The 22,727-nt window shown below is 61.7% G+C and overlaps 2 protein-coding genes across 9 annotated transcripts in view; one reads left to right on the top strand and one right to left on the bottom strand.

The window, feature by feature from the left end:
- SMG6 (SMG6 nonsense mediated mRNA decay factor) overlaps positions 1-14,179 on the top strand; it is a 197,074-nt gene extending 182,895 nt beyond the window's left edge. For all 5 annotated transcript variants that reach the window (XM_020909771.2, XM_020909772.2, XM_020909770.2 and 2 more), the window contains 4 exons: positions 5,822-5,975; positions 8,805-9,016; positions 9,269-9,350; positions 12,497-14,179. In XM_020909771.2, coding sequence (XP_020765430.2) covers positions 5,822-5,975; positions 8,805-9,016; positions 9,269-9,350; positions 12,497-12,627 — 579 coding nt within the window. In that variant the 3' untranslated portion in view covers positions 12,628-14,179. The remainder of the gene's footprint in view (positions 1-5,821; positions 5,976-8,804; positions 9,017-9,268; positions 9,351-12,496) is intronic.
- Positions 14,180-14,330: 151 nt separating this feature from the next.
- Positions 14,331-21,653, bottom strand: HIC1 (HIC ZBTB transcriptional repressor 1). Of its 4 annotated transcripts, none has more exons than XM_070478851.1 (3): positions 21,255-21,653; positions 18,808-19,297; positions 14,331-17,344 (listed from the first exon to the last, which is right to left on the bottom strand). In XM_070478851.1, exons 2-3 carry the CDS (start codon positions 19,247-19,249, stop codon positions 15,180-15,182), a joined length of 2,607 nt encoding a protein of 868 aa, XP_070334952.1. In that variant the 5' UTR covers positions 19,250-19,297; positions 21,255-21,653; the 3' UTR covers positions 14,331-15,179. The 4 variants fall into 4 exon arrangements, with proteins under 4 accessions (XP_070334952.1, XP_070334953.1, XP_020765439.2 ...); XM_070478852.1 differs by lacking the exon at positions 21,255-21,653 and adding an exon at positions 19,746-19,916; XM_020909780.2 differs by lacking the exon at positions 21,255-21,653 and having other exon boundaries at positions 18,808-19,380.
- Between the last annotated feature and the right edge of the window lie 1,074 nt (positions 21,654-22,727).

Here is a 22,727-nt window from a genome sequence, read left to right as displayed (position 1 = left end):
AATTAAGATCGGGGAGATGGGCTGTAAATTACACGGCTCCGAACCCCCTCCGTCTCCAGGGGTGTTAACCAAGAGGTGTAAGGCAGGTCCCCAGCTCCCAGCGCCTTTTACAGATGCAGCAAAACAGGAACCACACATGTTTGGGGAAGGGGATATGAAGATGGGGTTGGAAAAAACCCTCCTGGCCCCCATGCTGGCTGTAAAGCCCAACTGAGATCTGGGGCCAGAGCCACACCCCCGCTTCCCTGCTCCCACCTAGACCCCTGGGCCTGTGCTCAGCTGCGGGATGGGGGGAGGCGAGGCCTGGCCTCCTCCGCAGCCTGTCCCTCCCCGCTTCCGGCGTTGCACAGAGGCTGGTGAGCGGGGCCGGCTGGAGGTCAGGAAAGGGGTGTGGGCAGCTCTTAGGACCTGTGCAGCTGGAGCCTCGGCGCCCAGGCCGGGCCCTGGACACTGGGGGCCAAGTGCGCCCACCCAGGGAGGGCTTCGAGGCCGCCCTCTCGACTCAGCCCAGCCTTCCCCCGTTGCCCGAGACGGCTCTGCGTCTTGCCCTGGTTGTGCCCACCTTGCTGCCTTCTGCCAAGATCCTTTTGTCCTCATTGCCCTTCTTGGGAGGTGTCAGAGACCAGAGCAGGGGGCCTGGTTTGTCTGGGAAATTGGTCAGAAGTGTTTCATTCCTAACCAGGCCCCCAGGGCAAAGCAGTCGCTGAAAATCCTCCTCCGGGCTCGAGGCGTGGCCTCTTGGCACCTCACCCTGGCCCTGTGAATCCCCCGCCTCCTCTCTGCCTCCACGAGGCTCTGCTGTGATTTGTGCTGCTGTCGGGCGGGGTCAGGTTTCCTGAGCAGTTGCAAACATCCCACCTGAAACATAACAGGCTCTTCCTCTGGCCACAGCTATTGTTTCTCTCGGCATTATGGCCGCAGCCTTGCTCCGTAGCCAGCAATGACATGTGTTCTGAAAATAACTTCACTCCCCGTCCCCTTCCCGCCCACCCACCCTCCTGAAGATGCGGTCACTCCTTTGTGACGGCCCCAGGAGTTTCATGCTAAATATAGCTGCAGCCCATTCACACTGCCACCCAGCTGCGGGGGGCGGCGCTGTGGAACAATGGGGCATGCACAGAGCCCCCACACCTGTATGGAATCCAGCGGAAGGCTGACACTCAGCTCTGGCTCCTAACTGTCGGAGACGGGGCGGGAGCCAGCGCACTACCCGGCCAGGGGCACGTTCACGCCAGGACAGGAAGGCACAGCAGCCCGTGGAGCTGGGCAGACGCCCATCCCAGAGCTCGCTTCAGCCATTCACACCTCCCTTGCTCCTGCAGCATCCACAGGGGGCTGTCCTCCTGAGAGAGGTCAGGCTTTTTGGCCGAAATACCCTTGGGCTGCTGCTTGGAGCAAGCCCAGGGGTGGCATGCTTGGCCCTGCCACTCCCTGTCCATCTTGAAAGGGCAGCAAGAAGTAGCGGGTAAGTCATCATAATTATAACTTTGAAAAAGATGGCAAGTATATGTTAAGCTCTGTGGTACCAACTCTGGATATTCAGAGAAGGGATCCTAAGCAGAAATTTTCCCATGAGCAACCCCCCTGCAATGAAGATGCTAAGGGAAGCCAATGACCTGGGCTGCTTTGTGGAGCAGATGCAGAATCTGCACCCGTGGGTTTCTTCAGCTCAAGAAGGAACGCCTGGGAGTTCCTTGGTGGTCCAGTGGATAAGACTCGAAGCTTCTACTGCAGGGGGCGTGGGTTCAGTCCCTGGTTGGGGGATTAAGATCCCACATGCTGCACAGGGTGTCCCCCCAAAAAAAGAATGTCTGCCTGTAATGCCAGTGGTTATCTCACTAGCTTTTCCTATTGTATATTTCATTTCCATTTTTCCAGCTTTTTAAATTTTCTTAAAATACCTCTACTTAACTTTAAATACTTAAATACTCCACATAACTTTACATAGATTAAAAAAAAAAAGGAAAAAGAAACCACCAAGAGCACCATGAATCGCATTAACAGAGGTCAGCAGTCCACTGCCTCACCACCCCCAGCTCTGCTCCCTAGTGGTTGCCCCAGATAGTCACCCCCACTGGATATATAAGAGGTGAAAAATGGAGTTGGGCAGGAAGAACGGAAACTGAAATTGGTTGTTACTAATATCAGGCATCTAGCTAGATACTTTCAGACACAGGATGAGCGTGGAAATTCGCTGTTACCACACTTCTCATTTCTGGTGAAGACATTGGTCTGGCCAGAGAGGCCCAGGGATCAACAGTCCCATCAGCCTGTGGCTGCAGTCCCTGTGGAGCCCTGAGCAGGAGGAAGGCCTACTCTTGACCTGGCGCTGCTCTGTGACCCGAGTTCCTCCAGTTCCACGACTCCCGTGTGAACTAACGGCGGTACCTTTATTTGTAACTCTCAGTGTCTCAATTTCTAAAAGGGTCAGCCTCCCCCAGTCATCCCCAGCACATCGAAGGAGGAAGTTAACCTGTGAGGGAGCCCTTTCTGGGGACCCCGGCCCGGTAGCTTCCTCCTCAGATGTTGCTGTGGACCAGCCCCCTCCCAGGTCCCCACTAGCCTGCTTGCTCCAGGGTGCCTCTGGGCTTCAGAGAAAGTTGGTTACTGAGTGCCTTCCAGACACAGAGTTGAGTTCTTTGCTTCCTCACACTGGATGACTTCGTGGTGCCTGTCGCCCCTGGTCTGATCCAGCGTGTCCACGCTTTCCCTAGGGCTCCCAGCTCCGCATCAGGGGACCTCTGCGGCCCAGCCTTCACCGCAGCAGGAAGGGCTCCTAAGGGCCTCTCCTTCCGGGTCGCACACTGGACTCGGGGCCAGGGCCAGTCTGTCTGAATCACAGCATTCCAGTTGCGCCCCCCTCACCCCCACCAGAGGCTTCTGCAGCTTTTTGCTCATACAAACAAAAATAAATCTCACTACCGGCCTCTGAACTCCGCGGCAGCATGCTTCCCCCTCTCCCCGAGCGTCCCATGGCTCTGAGTGGGGACTTGGCACTCGCCCCACCGACATCACTTTTTCACTCCCTGCGCATCCTGTGTCCTTCTCTCACCGTGCGACCCAGGGATCAGAGTGGGACGTGACGGCCGGCACAGGCGCCGTGCACAGCTGCCAGGAATCTGACGGGTAAAATCTGGAAAAGTTGGGAGGGCAAATGCTAAACACACACACATACACACACACACACACACACACACACACACAGCGCCACTCAGAGGGCCGGAAACACCGACACCCACAGACAAGGGCCTGCGATTCCCAATCCTCCCTCGTCTGAATTCTCTTAAGGGGACTGGGCTAGTGTCATGACCCAGGCATGACCCCCCCCTCCAGAGGCCTACTGGTACCCCCAAAAGAAGGGGGAGCAGCTTCATCGAGTCTCCTGAGACCCAGGAGGGCATGTGGGGAACAGGAAGCAGGCATGCAGTGAGTCACTGGGCAGAAACCAGGTTAAGGGAAGTTGTCCGCGGGTGTCCCCGGGACCGGATGGTGGCAGCACAGCCCCGACCACCCTCAGCAGCTCGGTCCCACCCACCCCTGGGGACCCAGCCTGGCTGCCACCTCCCCACAATGCTGTGGCCTCCGTTCACCTTTCTGGCCCTGAGCCAGCGCTCAAGGAACTCAGACGGCGCACACTTCCCTGGACCTTGTGCCTAGATTTTTCTTCCGTCCTGTCATCAAAACACCCAAGCGGGCTCAGCCCCCCGCCTCCCTCGGCCACCTGGCCTAAGAGCCCTCCCAATGAGGAAGGATGGTCCGAGGTCTTGGGAGCTCATTGTTCCCTCAGGGTAGAAAGGGCAGCCAGTGCCACTTCCTTAGGGTCAGCCTGAGGGCCGGAGGGTCACTTCTGGAGGCAGGAAAACTAAGATGTGACAGGGGTCCGAGTGGGGGAGGCGGCGGCAGAGATGCCGTGCTCAGGCGAACCTGACATCAGGGCTCATCCTGTCCCTTCTCACTGAGAAAGACAGAGGTTTGGGGGCCCAGGACACCAAGAGAACGTTCCTGGCAGTGGACAGGCTGGTGGAGAGCCCAGGCCTGGGAAGAGGAGTGACGGGAGGAGAGGCTGGAGCCCCACCCGTGAGCAAAGGCTAGGGTGCTCACTGAGCCTGAGCAGGACCGTTTCTTGTCCTCACAAAATACCCACGCCATCACACGTGTTCTGTGTCGACTTCCTCACAGTGAGAAGTGATATTTAAATGCCCAGACTGAGTTCGATGGAACGTGTGTCACTCTCTAGCTGGCAGCCCCAGGGGGAGGGCTGGGGACCCAGGTTCCTGGGAAGGTGGCCCACAGGCCAGGTGCTTTCCCTTCCCGAGTGAGAGCCGCAGGAGACTTTGCAGGCAAGCCCCGGGCCGCGTTTCTCATGCCCGCCAGCGCCCTGTGCCTTCCACCAGCTGTGGTGGCAGTGGCAGCAGCAACTTACTCAAAGGGAAAGGTCCCCAGCAGGTCACAGAGGAGCCACCCCCGGCATTCGGAGGCATGCCCTTTCAGTTTTACTGTCACTGCCAGTGAAACCTGAACACCTTCCTCACTGACTGTTAGTGGCCAGGGCCCAACCCGTGGGCCCCATCTCAGTTGGCACGCACATCTGCTCCCCTGCTCAGGGCTCGTGTCTGTGTGCCTGCCAGTTGGTGTGTGGCAGGAGGCCACAGGAGGGCAGGGCAGGGCTGGGACCTGCGTGCCGGGTGCTCTCCAGCTCCACACACAGGGGGCACGGGGTCTGGGCAGATGCCCACAAACCAGCTTGCTTCCTGGCTGTGGTCCCCAGAAGACGAAGCAGCCAGAGAGTGGCCAGGCCCCGCAGTGACAGGTGGACCCAAAGCCTATCTCCCAGGGCCTCTGCCACGTGTGCCCTGTCAGACTTGAGAAAATTGGGCTCTTCCAGATGGGTATGGAAGCTGCCCTGAAAGATGGGAACGTATGAGACTGACAGGCTCCAGGCCATGAGCTTTCCGAGGGGTGCGGCCCAGACCACTGGTGCTACCCGAGGGGTTTTTTTTTAGTGATGCGTAGGAGACACGCTGACTCTTGGCTGCGGAAATTCAGCTTGAACTGGTAAACATGCTTGGGCGCTCAGACTCCCGATACCACGTATGTTATTTGCTGAGCCACAAAAGTGAGTTGATTCGAAGTCCATCTAAAGAAAAACACCAAGTAAACAAACAGTATAGATTGTACAGAGTTGTGGCAAAGCAGCGCGGGTGGATCACAGACACCTCTGCTTAGGGAGCCCCGGGCTGGTCGGGGGAAGACAGCCTTCGTTCTCGACAGTCCGGATGTCATTCTCTGCAGACATGTGACTTGGGAAGTCATTGGTCCCGCCATGTGGACTCCTGCCACTCTGGGTACCAGTTATTAGTTGTCAGCATCACTTTTTTTGCATAGGTTTTGAGGTGGTTCTTTTTTCTTTCTTTCTTTCTTAACTGCACAGTGAAGTAAATGGAAATGACAAATTCTGTCCGAGTATATGTGTACATTTAAAGTATCTGGATTAAGAAGTACCTCCTATGTTCTCAGTAGTGCGTGTGAAACCACTCTCGTGCGCCTCGTTGATTTTTAGCCCCAGGCCTGCCTTTCAGAGCCCCATTATTTTGAATGCCATCAGGGTCCCTTCTCAGTCCCACGCGGGGTTTTAATCACACCCAGTTCCCCAGGCCATTTGGTCTCCCTGGGTTTGTCTTGGGCCAGCCTCCCGGGGGGCTGGCTGTCCCTCTGGAGTGGGGGGCAAGGCCGAGGGGCAGGGCGCTGACACACACGGTGGAGTCAGGGCCTGGGCTGGCCCGCCGCTGGCCTGCTCATTCACCACTCGGCGTCCCCGTAGGCTGTCCTGGAGGACCAGAGTCACGTGAGGCAGATGGAGCTCGAGATCAGACCCTTGTTCCTCGTCCCAGACACCAACGGCTTCATTGACCACCTGGCCAGCCTGGCGCAGCTGCTGGAGAGCCGGAACTACATCCTGGTGGTGCCCCTCATCGGTGAGTCAGGGCTGGGCCCGCCCTGCCCGTGCGCAACGGGGCCCCTCTGCAGGCACGCCCCGCCGTGTGTGTAAGACGGGATTTGCAGGGAAGTTGGGAATGCATGGGGCAAGGAAGACTGTTTAATAATCAAAGCAGTTCGAATTATTATGGCTGATCCGTGGCTTAAACTGCTTGAGCAAATGGACTCCTGTGTCCCAGCAACCAGAGGCTGCCCAAGCCCAGCCCTTGTTTTTATCCTTATAAAGCTCGCAGTAAAACAGCAAAGCTGGTTCCCGTTATTGGTAAACACTCAGCCCTGGCAGATAACGGCAGTGCTGCTGGGTGGTCTGGCAGGGAGGCTGGGAGGATTTTGAAGTGGTTAGATGCCTTTGGTCTGATGGGCTCGTAGCTTTTCACGATCATTCTGTTGGTTCGAGGTAGCGTTCTTCTGGCCAGTGTCACCCTAAGGCCAGGCCAATGGAGGCCCTCCAGCGCAAGCCCTTGGCTCTCGCCTGTGGATTCCTGCCACTTGGGCCCTCACCACTGTCTGGTCGCTGTTTGCTGGTACAGGGTCAGCATCTCAGGGCCGGCTCGCGTGCTTCCAGCCTCAGGCCGGAGGAGCCCAGCTGGGCCCTCTCCAGGGACTGTCTAAGGCACCCCTGGTTCTCAGAGCCCTGTGGTGGGTCGGCTTCAGGAGGGGCCCCGGGCTCCTGTCTGTACAGCTCATATAGCTGATAGAGCCAAGAGCTGTCCTCTGGAGGGAGGGGGTCTGGGAGACGACTGGGAAGCCCAGGTTGCTTAATGTCCCCTCTCAGCAGCCACTTGGAACAAGTTTGGAAGCCCTGGCCTCTGGACGGTCTGCCAGACTGGCCGTCTGCCTGCCAAGCCACCTCTGACATCCATGCCAAGATGTTCCACTGGGCCTTCCCTCCCAGTCCCCAGTGCCTGAGTGCCAGATGAGGGTGGAAACAAAGGGCAGGAAACATCCGCCCCTGCAGGGGCTGTAGAACCCTGGGGGGTTGTGGGAAACACGTTAGCACCACCTGAGAATGTTGGCACTGAAGCGGCCCTCGGCCCGCCTCCACCCTCCCTGTCTTCCTTCCCCCTCCCCATGTGGCCTGGCCAGAGCCTCTTCAGCCCAGGCCCTGAGACCCACGGGAAGGTTTTCTGTTCTTCAGAAGTAGAGCAGCTCGTCTCCCCAGGGCCGAGTCAGACCCTCACGTTGTGGCAGCCACCCCTCTGCCCTTGCCGGGTCCCGGGTGGAGCGGCTTTCAGGAGAGCAAGTCCCAGTGCCCACCTGCCTGGGAGATTTTCAGGGGTAAGAAACGGAATTGGCCGCTCTTTGCTGGATGGTCAGGAAATGGGGTAACTGAGAGAGGCGGCCATGTCTCAGGTTGCTCATCTATGTCTTGGAAGGAGCCTCAGACACCACCCCAGCCCAACGAGTTCTCGGTTACCAGCACTGATGGTGCCCCTACCATGTGCTCAGGCTCCTTGTTCCCGAGGGGGCCCGTGAAAGGTAGAGCTGCAGCCTTTGGCCTTGATGAGCTTATGGGTCAGTGGGGGAAGCCAGATTATGTGGGGAGGGAGCAAATAATAAGAAGACCCAGAGGAGATGGTAGCTATAGGATAGTCGGCCCCCAGGGGCACCAGGAAATGCCAGCTCTGTCACGGGAGAGCGGGCCCCTGCCCTGTGCCCAGAGCACAGAGGGTTAAGCCGACAGCCTCCCTGCTTGTTTCTTGTGCTCTTTAACCTGCTCCGTGCTCTTTAGGCCTGACCCCAGCATCGAGAAGCCCCGCCTGGTGCAGAAGCACAAACAAGCTTCCCCTTTGAAGCCTGTTTAATTTGGAAGCAGGAAAGCAGATTTTGGGATAGAACACCAGTTTTTCACGTTTGATGTTCTGTTTGGTGTACCATACACTCAGCCACCACTACTCCGCAACCTCAGCCATATGTTGTGTGGACACTGCAGCCTCAGGTTGCTGAAGGCATGGGTGTGTGTGTGTGTGTGTGTGTGTGCGCGCGTGTTCCCACATGGGCACTTTCCAGAAAGTGTCTCTGAATACCCAGACAGTGAGTGCCAGGCTCACCATGGAACAGCGTGCTCACGCCGACTCCCCGAGCCATGAATCACTGTGCTGAGGAGAGGCCTCAGACCCCAAACTCTCCCGGAGCCCCCAAGGAGTGCATATTTCCCACTTGACCTCAGGCTCTTGGCTGGAATTTTGGAAAGAATCTTCACCAGAAAATGAAGCCGTGTCCCAGACACATAGGCAGGCAGACACACACACACGTGCAGTATCAGAGGAGGTAGAAGTGCCAAGGGGATGGTTCAGGGGACTAGCAGGGTCCCTGCATGTGAGACCATGACCCCACTTCCCACCCCGTGACCTCCCTGCGCTCTGCCAGGGGCAGGCAGAGAACTGGGCCCCTCTTGGATGGCTGTGCAGGGGCCCAGGCTGATGAGGGAGGGTGCCCCTCTCTCTAGCTGCTGCATACCCCTGCCTCTCCCGAGGGACCCTCTCAATTTGATTCTGTAACTGAGGAATGTGATGGAGGGGCCCGGTTTCTTCTTCTGGATACAGCAGCTCCAGAAAATCCCTGTAAATTCCTCCCAGGAGAAGGGTGGGGCCCAGGGGAAGAGGCAGAAAAAGGAGAGAACACTTGGAACATGGAGGGCACTTCTTGCCCTCCAAGGGCCCCTGGTTTCACGGGAAGACTCCTGTGGGGCCACGTGGCCTCCAGGGTCAGGGAGGAGCTGCCTGGGAAAGCAAGGCCTCGAGTGCAGACAGACAAGACAGACGCAATTGCTGAGTCTGATTCCTTCTGGGACTGTGTCTCCTCAGTGATCAATGAGCTGGACGGCCTGGCCAAGGGGCAGGAGACAGACCACCGGGCCGGGGGCTATGCCCGCGTGGTGCAAGAAAAGGCCCGGAAGTCCATTGAGTTCCTCGAGCGGCGATTCGAGAGTCGGGACTCTTGCCTGCGGGCCCTGACCAGCCGTGGCAATGAACTCGAATCCATCGCCTTCCGCAGCGAGGACATCACTGGCCAGCTGGTGAGACCCAGGGCAAAACAGGAACGCTCGAGTCAACCTTCAGAACAGGGGCCCCAGGAGGGAGGGGCTCGAGGCTGGCCCCTCAGTCTGGACCTCCTGCCCCCAGGGGGCAACCGCCATTGAGGCCCAGGAGGGGGTTCCTTGTCCCCTGGGTCACTCTCGGCACGGTGGGACCTGGCCAAGCAGGGCCAGGGCGTGGATGGGCGGGACACCGAGATGTGACCCAGCGGCACTCACCCTGTCTTCCTCCAGGGTAACAACGATGACCTGATCCTCTCCTGCTGCCTCCACTACTGTAAAGACAAGGCGAAGGACTTCATGCCTGCCAACAAAGGTAGCACGCTCCCTCCACCTCGGGACCTTCCCTTCCCTCCCTACCTCATCCTACCTGCCTCAGCCCTGGGGAAGGGTACCTTCCCTAACTGTGGCCTGTAAAGTGTAAAAATCAGGGATGAAGCCTGAGGCCAGCCCAGTTCCCCCACACACACACCACCCCATGCTGGAAGTCAGACCCCTCCCCCGACTCCCCCAGCCTCAGGTGGACCCTCAGCCAGCTAAGGACGGGCCTCGCCCAGGAAACTGGGCTTCAGGCAGTGAACTTTGCTGCTCTGCATGCATCCATTTCCTTTCTTGGGTCCTCAGTGAGTTCTCTGACAGTAAGAATGTCTTCATGATTCACTGTAGCTTATTCCGGCCATGGTCTCCTGAGCCCAGCCCTCTGCTGCTCTGAGGACAGTCCCTAGCGGTGCCTAGGGCCCCACCTCCCTGTCCTTGGCCATGCTCACCCTCTCAATTCATCCGTGAATGTTTACCCTGTATCAGGTGGGGGTGGAAGTACTTCCCCAACTACTAGTGGTCCTTTTCTTCCTGTCTCTCTGGTTCTGTGACATAGCACTTTGGAGGCAGGTGAGACCTTGCAGATGAAGCCCTCAGCCCGGTTTTCCAAACGCTTTTGGTGAGCCAAAGCCCGTCAGGGGGGGCCAGAGACTCTTTGGGGTGCTTGAGCACCTCACCCTCATCCCAGAACCATCTCTTGCCTGAGCTGGCCTCTGAGAGTCAGCGAGGCTCAGGTGTTCTGCTCCTGGCTCCCAGGACTCCAGACATTTCTTCTTCTGGAAGGAATTCCTAGGCTGTCCTAGCTCAGTGGCATCTGCACAGCTGACAATTCTCACCTCTTGGTCTCTTGTCTGCATGTCTGTGGCCTTCTTGTCCTCTTCTCTGCATTGAGGTTGCCCAGCTCGCCTCTGCTCGCTTTTCCCGCCCTGCTGCCAGGCGGGCCCGGGACTGTCTTCCCTCCAGCCCTCCGCCCGCCCGCTTCAGCTCCGAGCATGCTGCCCACGCCCCTGCACCTGAGGCGGGTAACACGCCCACAGCTGCTGCTCCTCAGAGGGGTCCTGCTACCTGGTGCGCCTGCACTGTCCCTAAGGGGCGGATCCGCAGAGAGGAGCCTGGCTGAGCCCAGCGGAGGGGTGGGGCTCTGCTCCCAGGCAGCTTCCTGGAGGGGCACCTTCTGAGGGCGAGGTCTGCAGGACTGCAGAAGGCCTTGTTGGGAAGTACGGTTCAGATACCGCTGTGGCCCCACCCAGCCTCAGAGCTGTTTCTTTCTCGGCAGAGACACATTTTGGCTTTGGCCCTAGTCTCCCCACCCCCCACTTCACCCCCAACAGCCTACAGGAACCCATTGGCATCCTGGGGACCGCCCCTATCAGAATTACATCAGCAACGGCTGGTGTAATCAAACCCCATTTGTCATTGTGAATTCTTAGCAGATTAACTTGTCAGATTCACAGAGAAACCATCACCAAATGTTTATGTGTAAACGATGTTGAATTTTAAAATCATGTGGATTATGGCGGATGGGGCCTGACAGGATGACAGTCTCTGGTTTCTAACAAAGTGAAGTTACCAGTGTCAAAACAGAGGATGTTTATTGTTCAAAATGTCTCAAAGTATCCACAGAAACCCCTGCAGACCCCTGCCAGCAACGCTGGGCCTCGGTTGGCTGCCACGAGGCCTGGGACTCTCCTGGTCTGAGTCCCAGGGCAGGAGCGGTGGGGCTGTGGACAGACCCGGGCCGCCCACTTCGAGCCCTGCAGGGCACTGCCTGTCACCCTGCCCCGCCCCGCCCACACCCCCAAGCTTCGTGTCTCAGAGCATCTCCTCGGCCCAGGGCCGCCTTCCTCACCCTCTCAGCCCGCCACGGCCGCTCACCTCCCACCACACCCTCCTTCCGCTGCTCCCCTTCTTTCACCACCATCAACCCCGAGAGCCTCTCCTCCCTCTTCCCCCAGACTCCTCCCACGGCTGACAGCCAGCTCACAGCCTCCCTGCCTGGAGCTGGCAAGCCTGAAACTGCTCAGGTCCGACACGGATATTTGCAGTCCCCCAGCCCCGCCAGGCCCCCGTGATCAGGAAGCCCTACAGGACATTTCCTGGGCCTCACTGCCTGCCTGCCTGCCTGGGGATGAGGAGTGGACCTGCCATCCGGGGGGCCTTAATGGGGGTGGGGATGTCACTTGTGAGAGTCCTTGGCCCCAGTTTAAATTCTCCCCGATACATTAGTATTAAAAGGTTAAGGAATTAGGGGGAAAGACATCCTGCTTTAAAAAAAAAAAAGTCATCTAAAAAGAATGAAGGCGCTCTGTTTGTGCTGACATAGAAAGATCTTTAGAATTTCAGTGAAGTAAGTACGGCTAGTATGACTGTAACATTACAGGAAAACTTACATGACAAGTATGTAGACTTGTAAATGTGCATAAAGAAATCTGGAAACATATACAGCTTACCCTGGGACAAGACAGAGACATGAGGAAGATCACAGGGAGGACAATCAACTTTACCTTCCTTCTTCTGTGTTTAAGAGGTTTATGCCATAGACATGGATTACTTTTATTTAATGGTGGGAATCTTTGGGCTCTAGCCTCAGGGCCATCTTGGCTGGCCTCTGCCAGGGGACCCTTGCCCTCCTCTCCTCAGAGTTAGCACCCCTCCTCACGTCCTGGGAGCCCTGGATATGTTTCATATTCCATCTTGCATTTCCTACTTCTGAATACCTCAAGCATCAGTCTGCTGGCCTTGAAGCAGGCAAGATGATGCAGAAGAGAGTCTTAAGAGCCCAGAACTAGCCCTGCCGTCAGAAGGGACAGGAGGCTGCTTCTCCTGCCTCAGCTCAGAGTCCTGAGAAGAGGGGTCTGCGGAGGCTGGCGAGCAGGGGGGCTCACCGGGCACGAGGTGGCCCAGTAACATGCGGGGGGTGGGGGTGCATAGCAGAAGGCCAGCCCCAGCCCGAAACTGTCCTCCCTCGGCCCGCAGGGGAGGGGCGCCCTCTGCTCACCGTCTGTGAGGGGAAGGCCCTGTGGGAGGGCCAAGAAATGGTTGGCCTTGAGCCCCCAGACCTGCTTTCCCCTCCAGAAGAGGAGAGGCAGCCAGGGCCTCCGAGTCCTGCCCTCAGTGAATCCCCGTGCTCTCTCATGCCCACAGAGGAGCCCATCCGGCTACTGAGGGAGGTGGTGCTATTGACGGATGACCGGAACCTGCGTGTGAAGGCGTTGACCAGGAACGTGCCTGTGCGGGACATCCCGGCCTTCCTCACGTGGGCCCAGGTGGGCTGAGGGGGCGCAGCTCCCCCCTCACGGAAGCGTTCCCGAGAAGGCCACCAGGCGCCCGGTGTAGCACAGAAGATGCCCACGTGCCTGAGCCACCAATCCACCCAGACAATAAACCATCCTCTTCCGACCCACGCCGTGGCCGTGCTGTGGGGGAGCTGCTCCTCACAGAGCCCCTCCTAAGGGGTGGGCGGAAGTTCTGGGACCCTCCTGGGCTGCCAGGATGGCAGGATGGCTGGCTGCAGTGACGGCAGGCGGGCGAGCCAGATGGGCCGCCCCGTGCCCAGCCTCCCTCCCTCCCTCTGTCCAGGTCAAGGGCCGACGGAAGGCCTCTTAGCCTGGAGGTGCAGCCACTTTCTCAGCTGGAGGTGGCACAGGGCGGGGTTAGCATTTCCATCAGATGCAGGTGAAACCATGGGTCCTCTCAGTCTTCAGAAGCCCTGACCCGAAAGTGTCCAAGAGGCCTTGGTCGTGCTGTGAGGAGAGTGCCCAGGAGGTCTGTCTCCCTGAGGCCTGGATGCCCCCAGGAGCCCCAGTTGGGTTCGGAACAGCAGCCCCAGGCCCTCCGCTCTTCTCCCCCTGCCCCGCTGCTCTTCTCCCTGCCCTGCTGCCCGGGGCCCCTGTGCTTCGCCACCTGCTGTCCCCTCAGTTGGTCCTGGGTCTGTAGGGAAGGGCTCTCTGCCCTCTCAGACCCGTGCCTCCTGGGTTGCCTTTGCCTGCTCCCTCTCCCCTCAGTGGCCTTCGTTTTGCTCTCTTCCTACTTCACAACATTTCTTCCCAAGTCCCCCTCCCTCTCTCCCTCCTGAACCATCCTCCTCCTCCTCCCCGCCTTTCTAGTCCATCCCTCTCACCTTCCTGGCCCCTCAGTCCCTTGCTGTGGAGCTTCTCTGACTCTTCTGTGGTACCTGTGGCAGGAACCTAATGTCGCTTTCCTGCCCCTGACCTCCTTTCCCAGGCCCCTGTGCTCTGAGAAGCGCTGAGACTAGTCTGAGGGTAGGGCAGGCCAGTGCCCACGAGGAGCACTGCCTGACCTGGGGCGTGCACCCCGCGGGTAGCTCCGCCCTAGAAGGCACAGGGGCCCTCTGGCTGTGCTTGGAGCTCTGTGTTGCTTCTAGCTGGCACCTGTGCTCAGTCTCCCGCCACAGGCTTCCTGCTGGCACTGTGTTCTCCCAGGCCAGGGTCAGGGCTGGAGGAGGACTTAGGGGAAGACAGGGTTTGGAGGCGAAGCAAGGAGTCCGTCTTAACGGGACCAGTGAGGGAGTCCCCCAGAGGCCTGACTGACTCCACAGCCTGCCGAGACGCTGGGAGCAAGGCAGTGCCCTCCGCAACGCCCAAGGCTCTGCCAGAAAGACGGGGAGCAGGAGAGCCACAGCCAGTGATTTGAGGGTACGGGGCTCAGAAGACTGGGCTTTGAGGTATAGGGTCCCTGGCCTCTCCTTTGAGATCCCTTCTCCAGGATGAAGGTTAATGACTGGGTGGGTGGGAGACCCCATCCCTCCTTTCTGTTCCATTTGCAGCCCTGGTTTTGTTTCCTGAATAAATTTTTAGTTACAAAACACCTGAACTGTTGCTGACCTGTCTCTGGGGCCAGGGAGGGAAGGGCCAAGCCACTGCACCTGTCTGAGGGTGCTGCTTCTGGCCCCAGCACCCACCCCCGTGCGCCCCACCCAGCTCCTTGTGCAGGGCAAAGAGAGCCGCTGGGTCCAGGGTCCTTGGTTACTGCTTTATTGCTGTTTGGTTCGAGTATAGAAAATGGAAGCGGCTCTGGAAGAGCCTGTGTACAAGGTAGGAAATATACAAACGAGGAGGAGGGAGCTAAAGAGACCACGTTCCAGCCCAGCCCAGCCTGGGCTCGGGGTGCGGGGGGGCCGCCCAGGGCGCATGCAATAAATACGGTCCGGGGCCCCAGGGAAGGGAGGGGGGACCACCGCGGGAGTGGGAGACCGGGTAGGCCAGGGCTGTCTCAGCCCTCTGACTCCAGAGGGCGGGAAAGGTTAGCCCTGGGGCTAGTGCCACTTGTGCAAAATGAGGAACTTCACATTATCCGTCCCGGGGCGGGCGGGGGCTGGGGCGGGGGGCCCTCCGGCCGGCTCAGTCCCCTCCCCGCTCCCCAGCTCTGCCCGACGCTCCGACCCCAGCGGGGAGATTCACAGTGAGAATGGGTGTGGTCGCAAGGGCCGGAGGTAGGGCTGGGAGCGCCCCAACAGTGGCACCCCACCCCCCCCCAGAGCAGCACGGAGCCGGGGGGTTGGGGGCCAACGAACCACAGGAAGAGGCGGAGAAGGGCCGGGGGTCTCCTTTGGTCAAAGCTGATATCAAAAATATAAATCTCCCTTCCCCCAACCCACCCCCGTCCCGGGGTTTCCTCCCCCACCCCCACCCCCGGGCTAAGGCACAAAGCAGTGAGGCCAGGTGAGGCCGCCGCCCCTGCGGCGACGCTGCCGGGGCTGCTACTGTCGTCCGGGCGCGGGGAGGTGAGGGGGGCACCCGCCTGCTGGTGGCCGCCGCCGCCACCGCCTGGGGCCGCGGGCCGGGGCCACGCGGAGGCCAGAGGCGCACTAGGTGGGAGAGAAACGGTCGATGGTCCGGCCGTCGGGGCCGGCGGCCAGGTGAGCGCCCTGGCTCAGCACCTCGGCCGCCTTGTCGGGGCTGAGGCCCAGCTCCGCGGTGAACTTGGCCAGCGGGTAGAGGCTCTCGAGCGCCACCTTGGGGTCGTGCAGGAAGTGCGTGGTCTGAGCCAGCAGCTCGGCTGCAGCCGCCTTGTCCTGCTGCTTCAGGCTGAGCTGTTCGGCCGTGAGGCGCGCCACGGCAAAGACGCCCTCGGGGAAATCGAGCTTGCCCTTGCCGTCGGGGCCCGGGACGCCGGGGAGCCCCCCCAGCCCCGCCAGCGCCCCGGCCGCGCCGGCCGCGCCGCCCACAGCGTGCATCTTCATGTGACTGATGAGGTTGCGCTGCTGGGCGAACTTGCCGCCGCACACCTGGCACTCGTAAGGCTTCTCGCCCGAGTGGATGCGCATGTGCTCGGTGAGGCGGTACTGGCGCGTGAAGCGCATGCCGCACGCGTCGCACGCGAAGGGCTTGAGGCCCAGGTGGCTGCGCATGTGGCGCGTCATGGTCCCGCGCTGCGTGAACTTCTTCCCGCAGATGGTGCAGGGGTAGGGCCGCGTCAGCCAGTGCGTCTTCTCGTGCTGCCGCAGCGTGGCCGGGTCCTTGTAGCTCTTGTCGCACGACGCGCAGCGGTACGGCCGCAGCAGCTCGCCCAGGCCCCCCGGGGCCCCGGCCACCTTGTCCCCACCGCCTCCAAACGGGGGCCCGAGGCCGGCGGCGCCCGCGGCCACCTCCGCCGCCTCGGCCCGGCCGTACAGCGCCTCCTCCTCCTCCACGTGCGCCTCCACGTGCGCGTTCAGCTGCTCCGAGCTGGGGAAGCCCTTTCCGCACGGGATGCACACGTACAGGTTGTCGCCGAAGCTCTCGGGCTCGCCGTAGGCCAGATGCGGGCACGGGTAGCCCTCGAGGTGGCCGCCGGGCGGGCTGGGGTCCTCGCTGCTGCCCGTCTCCTCGCTGCTGCTCTTGTAGTCGTCACCGTCGCCGCCCGCGCCAGGCCCGTCCAAGCTGCCCGCGTAGCGCGGCGGCGGCGCCAGGCCGAGCGGAGGCCCCCCGGGCGAGACGGACGGGTCCCCGCCGCGCTCCTCGCAGCGTTCGCTGGGGGAGCCGCGCTCGCGTCCCAGCTCGTCGCCGTAGCTGCCCAGGCCTGGCTCGTGCTTCATCCAGCGGTAGAGGAGGCTGGGCCCGTCGGGGCGGCCGGGGGGCTCGGATCCCGGGCTGCCGCCACCACCTCGGAATGGATCCGGAGGCGGTCCGGCCTCCTCCAGCTTTTGGAAGGGCAGTGGCGGCAGCGGCGGCAGGGTGAGCGGTGGCTCCTTGTAGGCGGCGGGGCCGGCGCTGGGAGGGCTGTCTGGGCGCGGGGGCAGCTCTCGCTCCCCCGGCTGTCGCTCGGGAGGCGCGGAGCCCGGCGGGCTTTTCTTTGACAGGTCCAGGCCGCAGAGCGGGGAGCAGCGGCGCTCCGGGGCACAGAGCGCGGCGGCCGGGCCGGGACCCGAGGCGTACAGCTCGGCGCAGTGCGTGTTCACAGCGGCCTCGGGGCCCGACGGCGGCTCGGCAGTGGGCGGCGGCGGAGGCCCGGCGGGGGACGAGTAGCAGGCCTGGATGACGGGCGTGGCGGCCCGCAGGCCCCGGCCCGGCCTCCCGTAGGGTGCGTAGCCGCCGCCGCCGCCGCCACCGCCCCGCAGGTGGCAGTACTTGCCGTGGCGCTTGAGGCGTTTCTTGCACAGCGCCACGAGGTCGGGGATCTGCAGGTAGCTGGCGGCGGCCAGCACGGCACCCAGGCTCGGCTCGGCCCCCGGGGCCACGGCGGCCGCCGCCGCAGCCTCCGCGCCATCCGCCAGGCGGCCGGTGTAGATGAAGTCCAGCACCAGGCGGAACACGGCCGGGCTCACCATGTCATGGTCCAGGTTGAGCAGGTTGTCGTGCACCACCAGGGACTTGAGGTAGGCGCTGCTGGCCGCCAGCACGTTTTTGTGCGCGCGGAAGAGGGCGTTCTGCACCACGATGATCACGTCGCACAAGAAGCCCTTGGTGCGCTGGTTGTTGAGCTGCAGCAGCAGCTGCCTGGAGTGGCCGGGCGCCTCCATCGTGTCCAGCATCGTCTGCCCAGCACACTCTCCTGCAGGGACACACACCGGCTGGGTCAGAGCCGCACCGAGCCCTCGCTGCCTGCACCCAGCCCGGCGCTTCTCCCCGGCACTTCCCCTTCCCCTCAGCTGGGCAGGGGCAGGGGCATGGAGCACGGCGGCCTGGGCACGGGCGGAGAATCCGCGGCCTCCAAGAGTGGGCGCCTGGGCCGGCCGGCCTGGACCAGAAGGAGCCGAGACCGGCCGGCGGAGAGGAGGCCAGGCTGGCCGGCACCCCCAGGCCCGGATGCAGCCGGGCACTCTGCCTGGGTTCTGGGGGCTTCCGAGGAGAAAACTGTTCCGGCGAAGCGACCCTTGTGGAAACAGTTACCCGATTTGAGGAAAATGTCCGCTTCAGGAAAAGTCATTCAGGGCTGAGAAGTTTGCCCAAGTGGGATACAAGGGAGCCGAGTGAAAAAGCGCCTCCCGCCTCCAGAGAAGTGACCCCAGTTGGGGGAAGAGGTCCGGAGGAGGGCAATGCGGTGCCCGCCGTGGCGCCGCCCTGGCCGGGGGCTGTCAGACCCTCGGTTGGGGCCCCGGGCGGCGGCCGTGGCGCGGGAAGCGGAGGCAGCGGCTGCCGTGGCGGGCAGAGCACGAAGGCCGGCCCGGCGCGGGGAGGGCGTTATATCGGGGCAGGAGGCTGAGGCAGGAAGCAGGTGGGGGGGAGGGGGGAGCCACGCAGCTCCCAGGGGAGGGAGGGGGCAGCGCCCCGGGCGGGCACGGCGCACAGCCGGCTGCGGCCCTGACCCTGGCCTGCGCCCCACCCGCGTCCTGGCCCCGGCCTCGGCCTCCGCTCTGCATTCGCGGGCCCGGCGCCTCCCTCTCCGGCTCCTCTCGGCCCCTTCTCCACGGGAACTCCGCCGCCCCAAACTTGGGGAAAAGTTTCCCAACTTCAGACAGGCCGGGAGGAGCGCGCCAGCCCCAGTCTCTCGGCTCCCAGCTTTTCCTCTCGGCCCCCAATTTCGGCTGCCAAGCGGCTGCCGGGCCTGAACCGAGCCCTGAGCTCCCCGGCTGTCCGCTCGCCCGCCCGACCCCATTCGCTGCCTGGTCCCCAGGGCCTCGCGCGCGGCCCGTTACCTGCGGCCGCAGCCCTGCCGGGCTTCCCTCCCCGTGGCGGTGGCAGCTCCTAGTCGGCGCCCCACCCGCCCCGCTGCCAGGCGCTGCGCTGTGCCAGGGCAGCGCCCCTGCCAGCCCCGCCCGCCAGCTCCCCTTCCCTTCCCCTCGCCTCTCCAGCCCATGTGCGGGCAGAGCCGGCCCCGGGCCGCTGACCCCGCCGTGAACCCGGCGCAGAGCAGCGGCCCGGCGGTCCTGAGTCCTCTAGGGGTGACAGCCGGAGCCCTGAACGCCAGCCGCGTTGGGGGCGCCCGCGCCGGAGGATGCGCCCCAGGCGGCCAGCGCGCGAGGACCGGGCTGTTCGGGTCCCCTGTCCCTCCCCGGTCCCCAGCCTAGGACCCACCTGGGGGGCATGTCGGAAGCCCCGGGCCCGGCTGCCGGCGGATCCAGGGGGGGACGTGGCTGCGCTGCGCTGCCCTCCGCCCGCCGGGCCCCCGGTCGGTCTGTCCTGCTGGTCCGTCCTCCCCGCGTCCTGGTCGCGTCTCAGCCCCGCCGCGCTTTCCGCACACTCTTATCTGGAGCGGCCCGGGCCGGCGGGCGCTGCTGCAGCTATGGCGCCACCTCGCGGCCGTGCGGGACTTTGCGCGGCACAGCCACGGCCTCCTTCCTGCGCACCTGGGATGGAGGCTCGCAGATGCCGAACTGGACTCAGGAGGGGGGCCTGTTCTCAGATTCAGCCTCCCAGATGTGCCCACCTGGAGGCCCCAGCACCGGACCTTCGAGCCCCACAAAAACCGGGGTTTTGAGCTGAATGTTCCTGTGTACATATTTCTAAATTCTGACATTGCCCCAATTCAGAAGTCCGGCCTTCAAGGGAGGAGGCTTTCGAAATCCTAAGGAAGAAGATAGACAAGCTCTTAAGGGGCTGTCATTAGATATCCCTGGATGGTACTGTCCATTTGTCCACCGCCCCCCCCCCCCAGTACACCCAACCTCACTCAGCCACGTGGGATAGGTATGCACAGAATAGACCCGTTTGCACCCAGACCCCCTCCAGGCATTTACACCCGTGAGCGCTCATGTTGGCAGACACACATCTGTCCCCTTCCGGAGTCCAAGACCCGGCTTTCTGTCATACTCAGAGTACTGCCATATAGAGCCCTCCATGACCTGGGCAGAGGTGGTACCAAAACCCCACCCTGAACTTGCAGGCCTCTACAGGGCCCCCAGGAAAGGTGACTGGAAATGGCTGGACAGCGCCTCTTGGGGGTCCCACAGAAGCGACCCAAGCCCCCAGATTTCCCGTGTGAGCCGTGTTGAGGGACGACCAGCTTGAACGACCTCGTCGAGAGAAAAGTCACAGGAGGGCCTGGAACCCGGGATCCCCCGCAAGGTCCTGCACCCCATGTGAAGGTCCAATTCTTGCAGGTGACGCCCCCTCTAGGAGGGAGGGGACGCGGCGCTGGAGCGCGGGCGCTTGCACAGCTAACTCCGGAAGTGTCCCCGCGCCGCCCCAGCACATCAGGCCGGCAGCCAGCGCCTGTGAGGCTGAGTGGGCCTCCGAAGCCCACGCTCCGCCTCTTCCCCGCACCTCCTGACCCCCGCCCACACGTGGAGGGTAGGAGTGGGTCCCCAAGAACGCCTGCAGCTTCTGATTGGCTGCGCCTCGCTCAGCCGCAGAGCGCGAGAGGCTGGGGCGCAGAGTTACCATAGTAACCGATGAGGTTCGCCCAGATCGCGTCTCTCCGAGGCCTTGGAGAGCTTAGCAACCGCGCAGGGCCGCTGGGCCGTGGGGGCCGCGTTCACCAGCCTCCCTCCGCCCCGCGCCATCCTCCGCCCCCACGCCCCCGCCAGAGGTAGTGGCTGAGTCATTCATTGAGGGGCGGCCGGCGCGGCCACCCGCGGTCCCAATCAGACACCAAGGTCTCGGGCGCCCCCCAGAGGCTCCCTTTGCTCAGCTAGGAGGCGGCTCCTGGTCTCCACAAGTTCTTCTGACTTCCATTGCGTCCAGAGTTTTTACCCTGTTTCCCCTCTGTGTTCTGGGTACATCTGATCACAGTCCTCTTTTCCGTCTCCCTAACCTAGCCTTAGGGTGCTCACTAGGGAAATAGTGAGGTTCCCAGAATGAAAATTGTGGGCTCCGGAGCTGAGAGCCTCTGGGGGAGGTGGACATCCATCGACATCTTGGCGGAGAGATGTGCTGCCACACTGAGGTGGGAAAGTGTATAGAATGCGGGGCAGGGAGGCAGGAAGGCTCCTGTGAAGTGCTCTTAGATCTGGGCTTTGATGGATGAATAGGAGTTCTCCCCCAGACAGGAAGACATTCCTGGGGAAGAGAACTAGTGGAGGCCAAAAACTGACAACTCTAGGTAAAGGGTATCCAGGACCTCTTTGACCCCATTTCTGCTGTAATCTTTCCTCCCCTTGATGAGGCCAGATCCTAGCCCCACAAGGATCCAATCATCCCGGTCTCTGTGCAGTGGCGTCTGTCCACTGTAGACCCACCCCAGGGTCCCCTGTGCCACTGTTTTTTTTTTCAACAATCTTCCCAGATTCCCGTTCCCCCAGTCCCTACCCTCACACTGTCCTTACATCTGTATTGAAGGGTCTGACATACCTGCCCCCAACCTAGCTGCCTTTAATCTTTGACCTCTCCCTCCCTCCCTAGTTCCACCTGTCCTGGCCTGGCATTGCCCTCCCTCCACCCTAACCCAGCTCCTCTCTCTGAACACACTCCCCTCCCTCATTTAGAACTTTCCTCAATTGATTGAGCTAGGCTCCGCCAGGACCATTCATTTCCCTACTCCTGTCCAGGAGAACTTCGCCTAATGTAGCATGGATTTTTCTTACCAATTCTGACCTACAGGAACTCTTACTCCTCCAGGAAGGGGTCTCAGCCAAGCTACTCTCCCCCCAGACTCTTCTCTGCTGAGCTGCCAAAGTCCCTCATTCCACAGATGGGTCCTAAATGAGGTTTGCTGGGAGTCAGGCTCTGAAACTGTGGTCTGGTCTTTCTCCCTTCCACTTACTGAGGCTTCCTCTCCCTTCTCCTGCCACCTTTCCACCACCTCCCCCATAGAGCACCCTCTTGCTCATTTCTGGGGAGTCCAAGCCACCCTCCTCAACTTTTCTCCCTTCCCTCGGGTCTCTAGCTCCTGGATTCCCACTGAGCCTTTTCTTCCATGCCCAGCCTCCTCCTACAACCCCCTGGACCCCCCTCTCCTTCCCTCATGTCCCTGACACCACCGTTTTAGGTGATGTCACAGGCCCCTCCAGGGGTCCAGCTTTTTTTCCTCACCCCCCTCCCCCCCGCCCCCGCCCAAGGGTGATGACACCGCAATAGCCTTGCGGGGTATAACGCCGCCACCGCAGGGCATCCAGTGATGTCACAGAGCCGTCGGGTCCAGGAACTGAGGAGTGGGAGTGGGGGCTACTGGGTGAGGACCCTGGAAGGCCGGGGGGTGGGCTGGGGTTGAGCCCCCAGATGTCTCAGAGTGAATACATTTATAATGGGCCTGGCCACACTCCCTGCACTGTCCTCTCGCTGGCCCCCAGCCCGCAGTTCCGGAAAATTAACCCCTTGTAGACCCGTACGGGGGGCGCGAGCTCCCCTCCCCGTTCCTGCTTCCGTGCGCCCTCCTCCCCTTCCCAGCTCCCCATCGCCTCAGTCCCCACCACCCCACCCCACCCCCCGCCTCGCCACTATAAATAGCCCCTCTTCCCGTTTCCTAAATTCCCTGCTGACGTCGGCAACGCGTCAGTGTGTAGGAGCCGCGGCCGCATGAATGAGCCGCCGCACGAGTACTACGCGCGCCTATAAAAGCCGCCGCGCCAGCCCGGCTGCGGGAGGCGAGCGGGCGCGGGCGCAACACAGCCGACAGGTAAGCGGGACCGACCGACCAATGGGCGACAGATGGACGATGCACGGACATGGACTGGAAGGTAAGGAGGAGACTGACAGGCGGCAGGTTAGAGGGGCCCAAAGGGGTGGGGTTGGGGACAGGGTGGAGGGGACGAGGGTCCCCTCGCAACTGCTAGAGCTGGAGCCAGAGGCGTACGCAGAACCCCGAGCAGCACCTGCCTGCGCCCGGATGGAGACGCAACCACTTCGGAGGAGCATCGATTAGAGGACCGACCTGAGCCCCTGCGGCTTTTCCTGGGGCTCTTGCGCCATCCTCCCAAGAAAGTGGGACGAAGGTGCTGGCGCCCCAGGAGACGCGCCCCTTCCTCTCCTCCTCGCAGAGCGGTGACTCAGCCTCGCTGCCCCCGGTCTGCTGAGCTGGGGCGCCGGCGAGAGACAGACGCCCCCCCTACTCGCCCCCC

Source organism: Odocoileus virginianus, chromosome 17, assembly GCF_023699985.2.
Source record: "Odocoileus virginianus isolate 20LAN1187 ecotype Illinois chromosome 17, Ovbor_1.2, whole genome shotgun sequence".
In the NCBI taxonomy this organism is placed as follows: Eukaryota; Metazoa; Chordata; class Mammalia; order Artiodactyla; family Cervidae; genus Odocoileus; species Odocoileus virginianus.
This window is presented reverse-complemented; position numbering and strand designations above follow the sequence as displayed.

Excerpts from the sequence above, each read along its gene's own strand:
- HIC1 (XM_070478851.1), bottom strand. The coding sequence starts at position 19,249 with ATGTCAGAATTTAGAAATATGTACACAGGAACATTCAGCTCAAAACCC. Across the intron at positions 17,345-18,807 it reads GCTTCCGACATGCCCCCCAG|GAGAGTGTGCTGGGCAGACG; the intron begins GTGGGTCCTAGG and ends GTGTCCCTGCAG.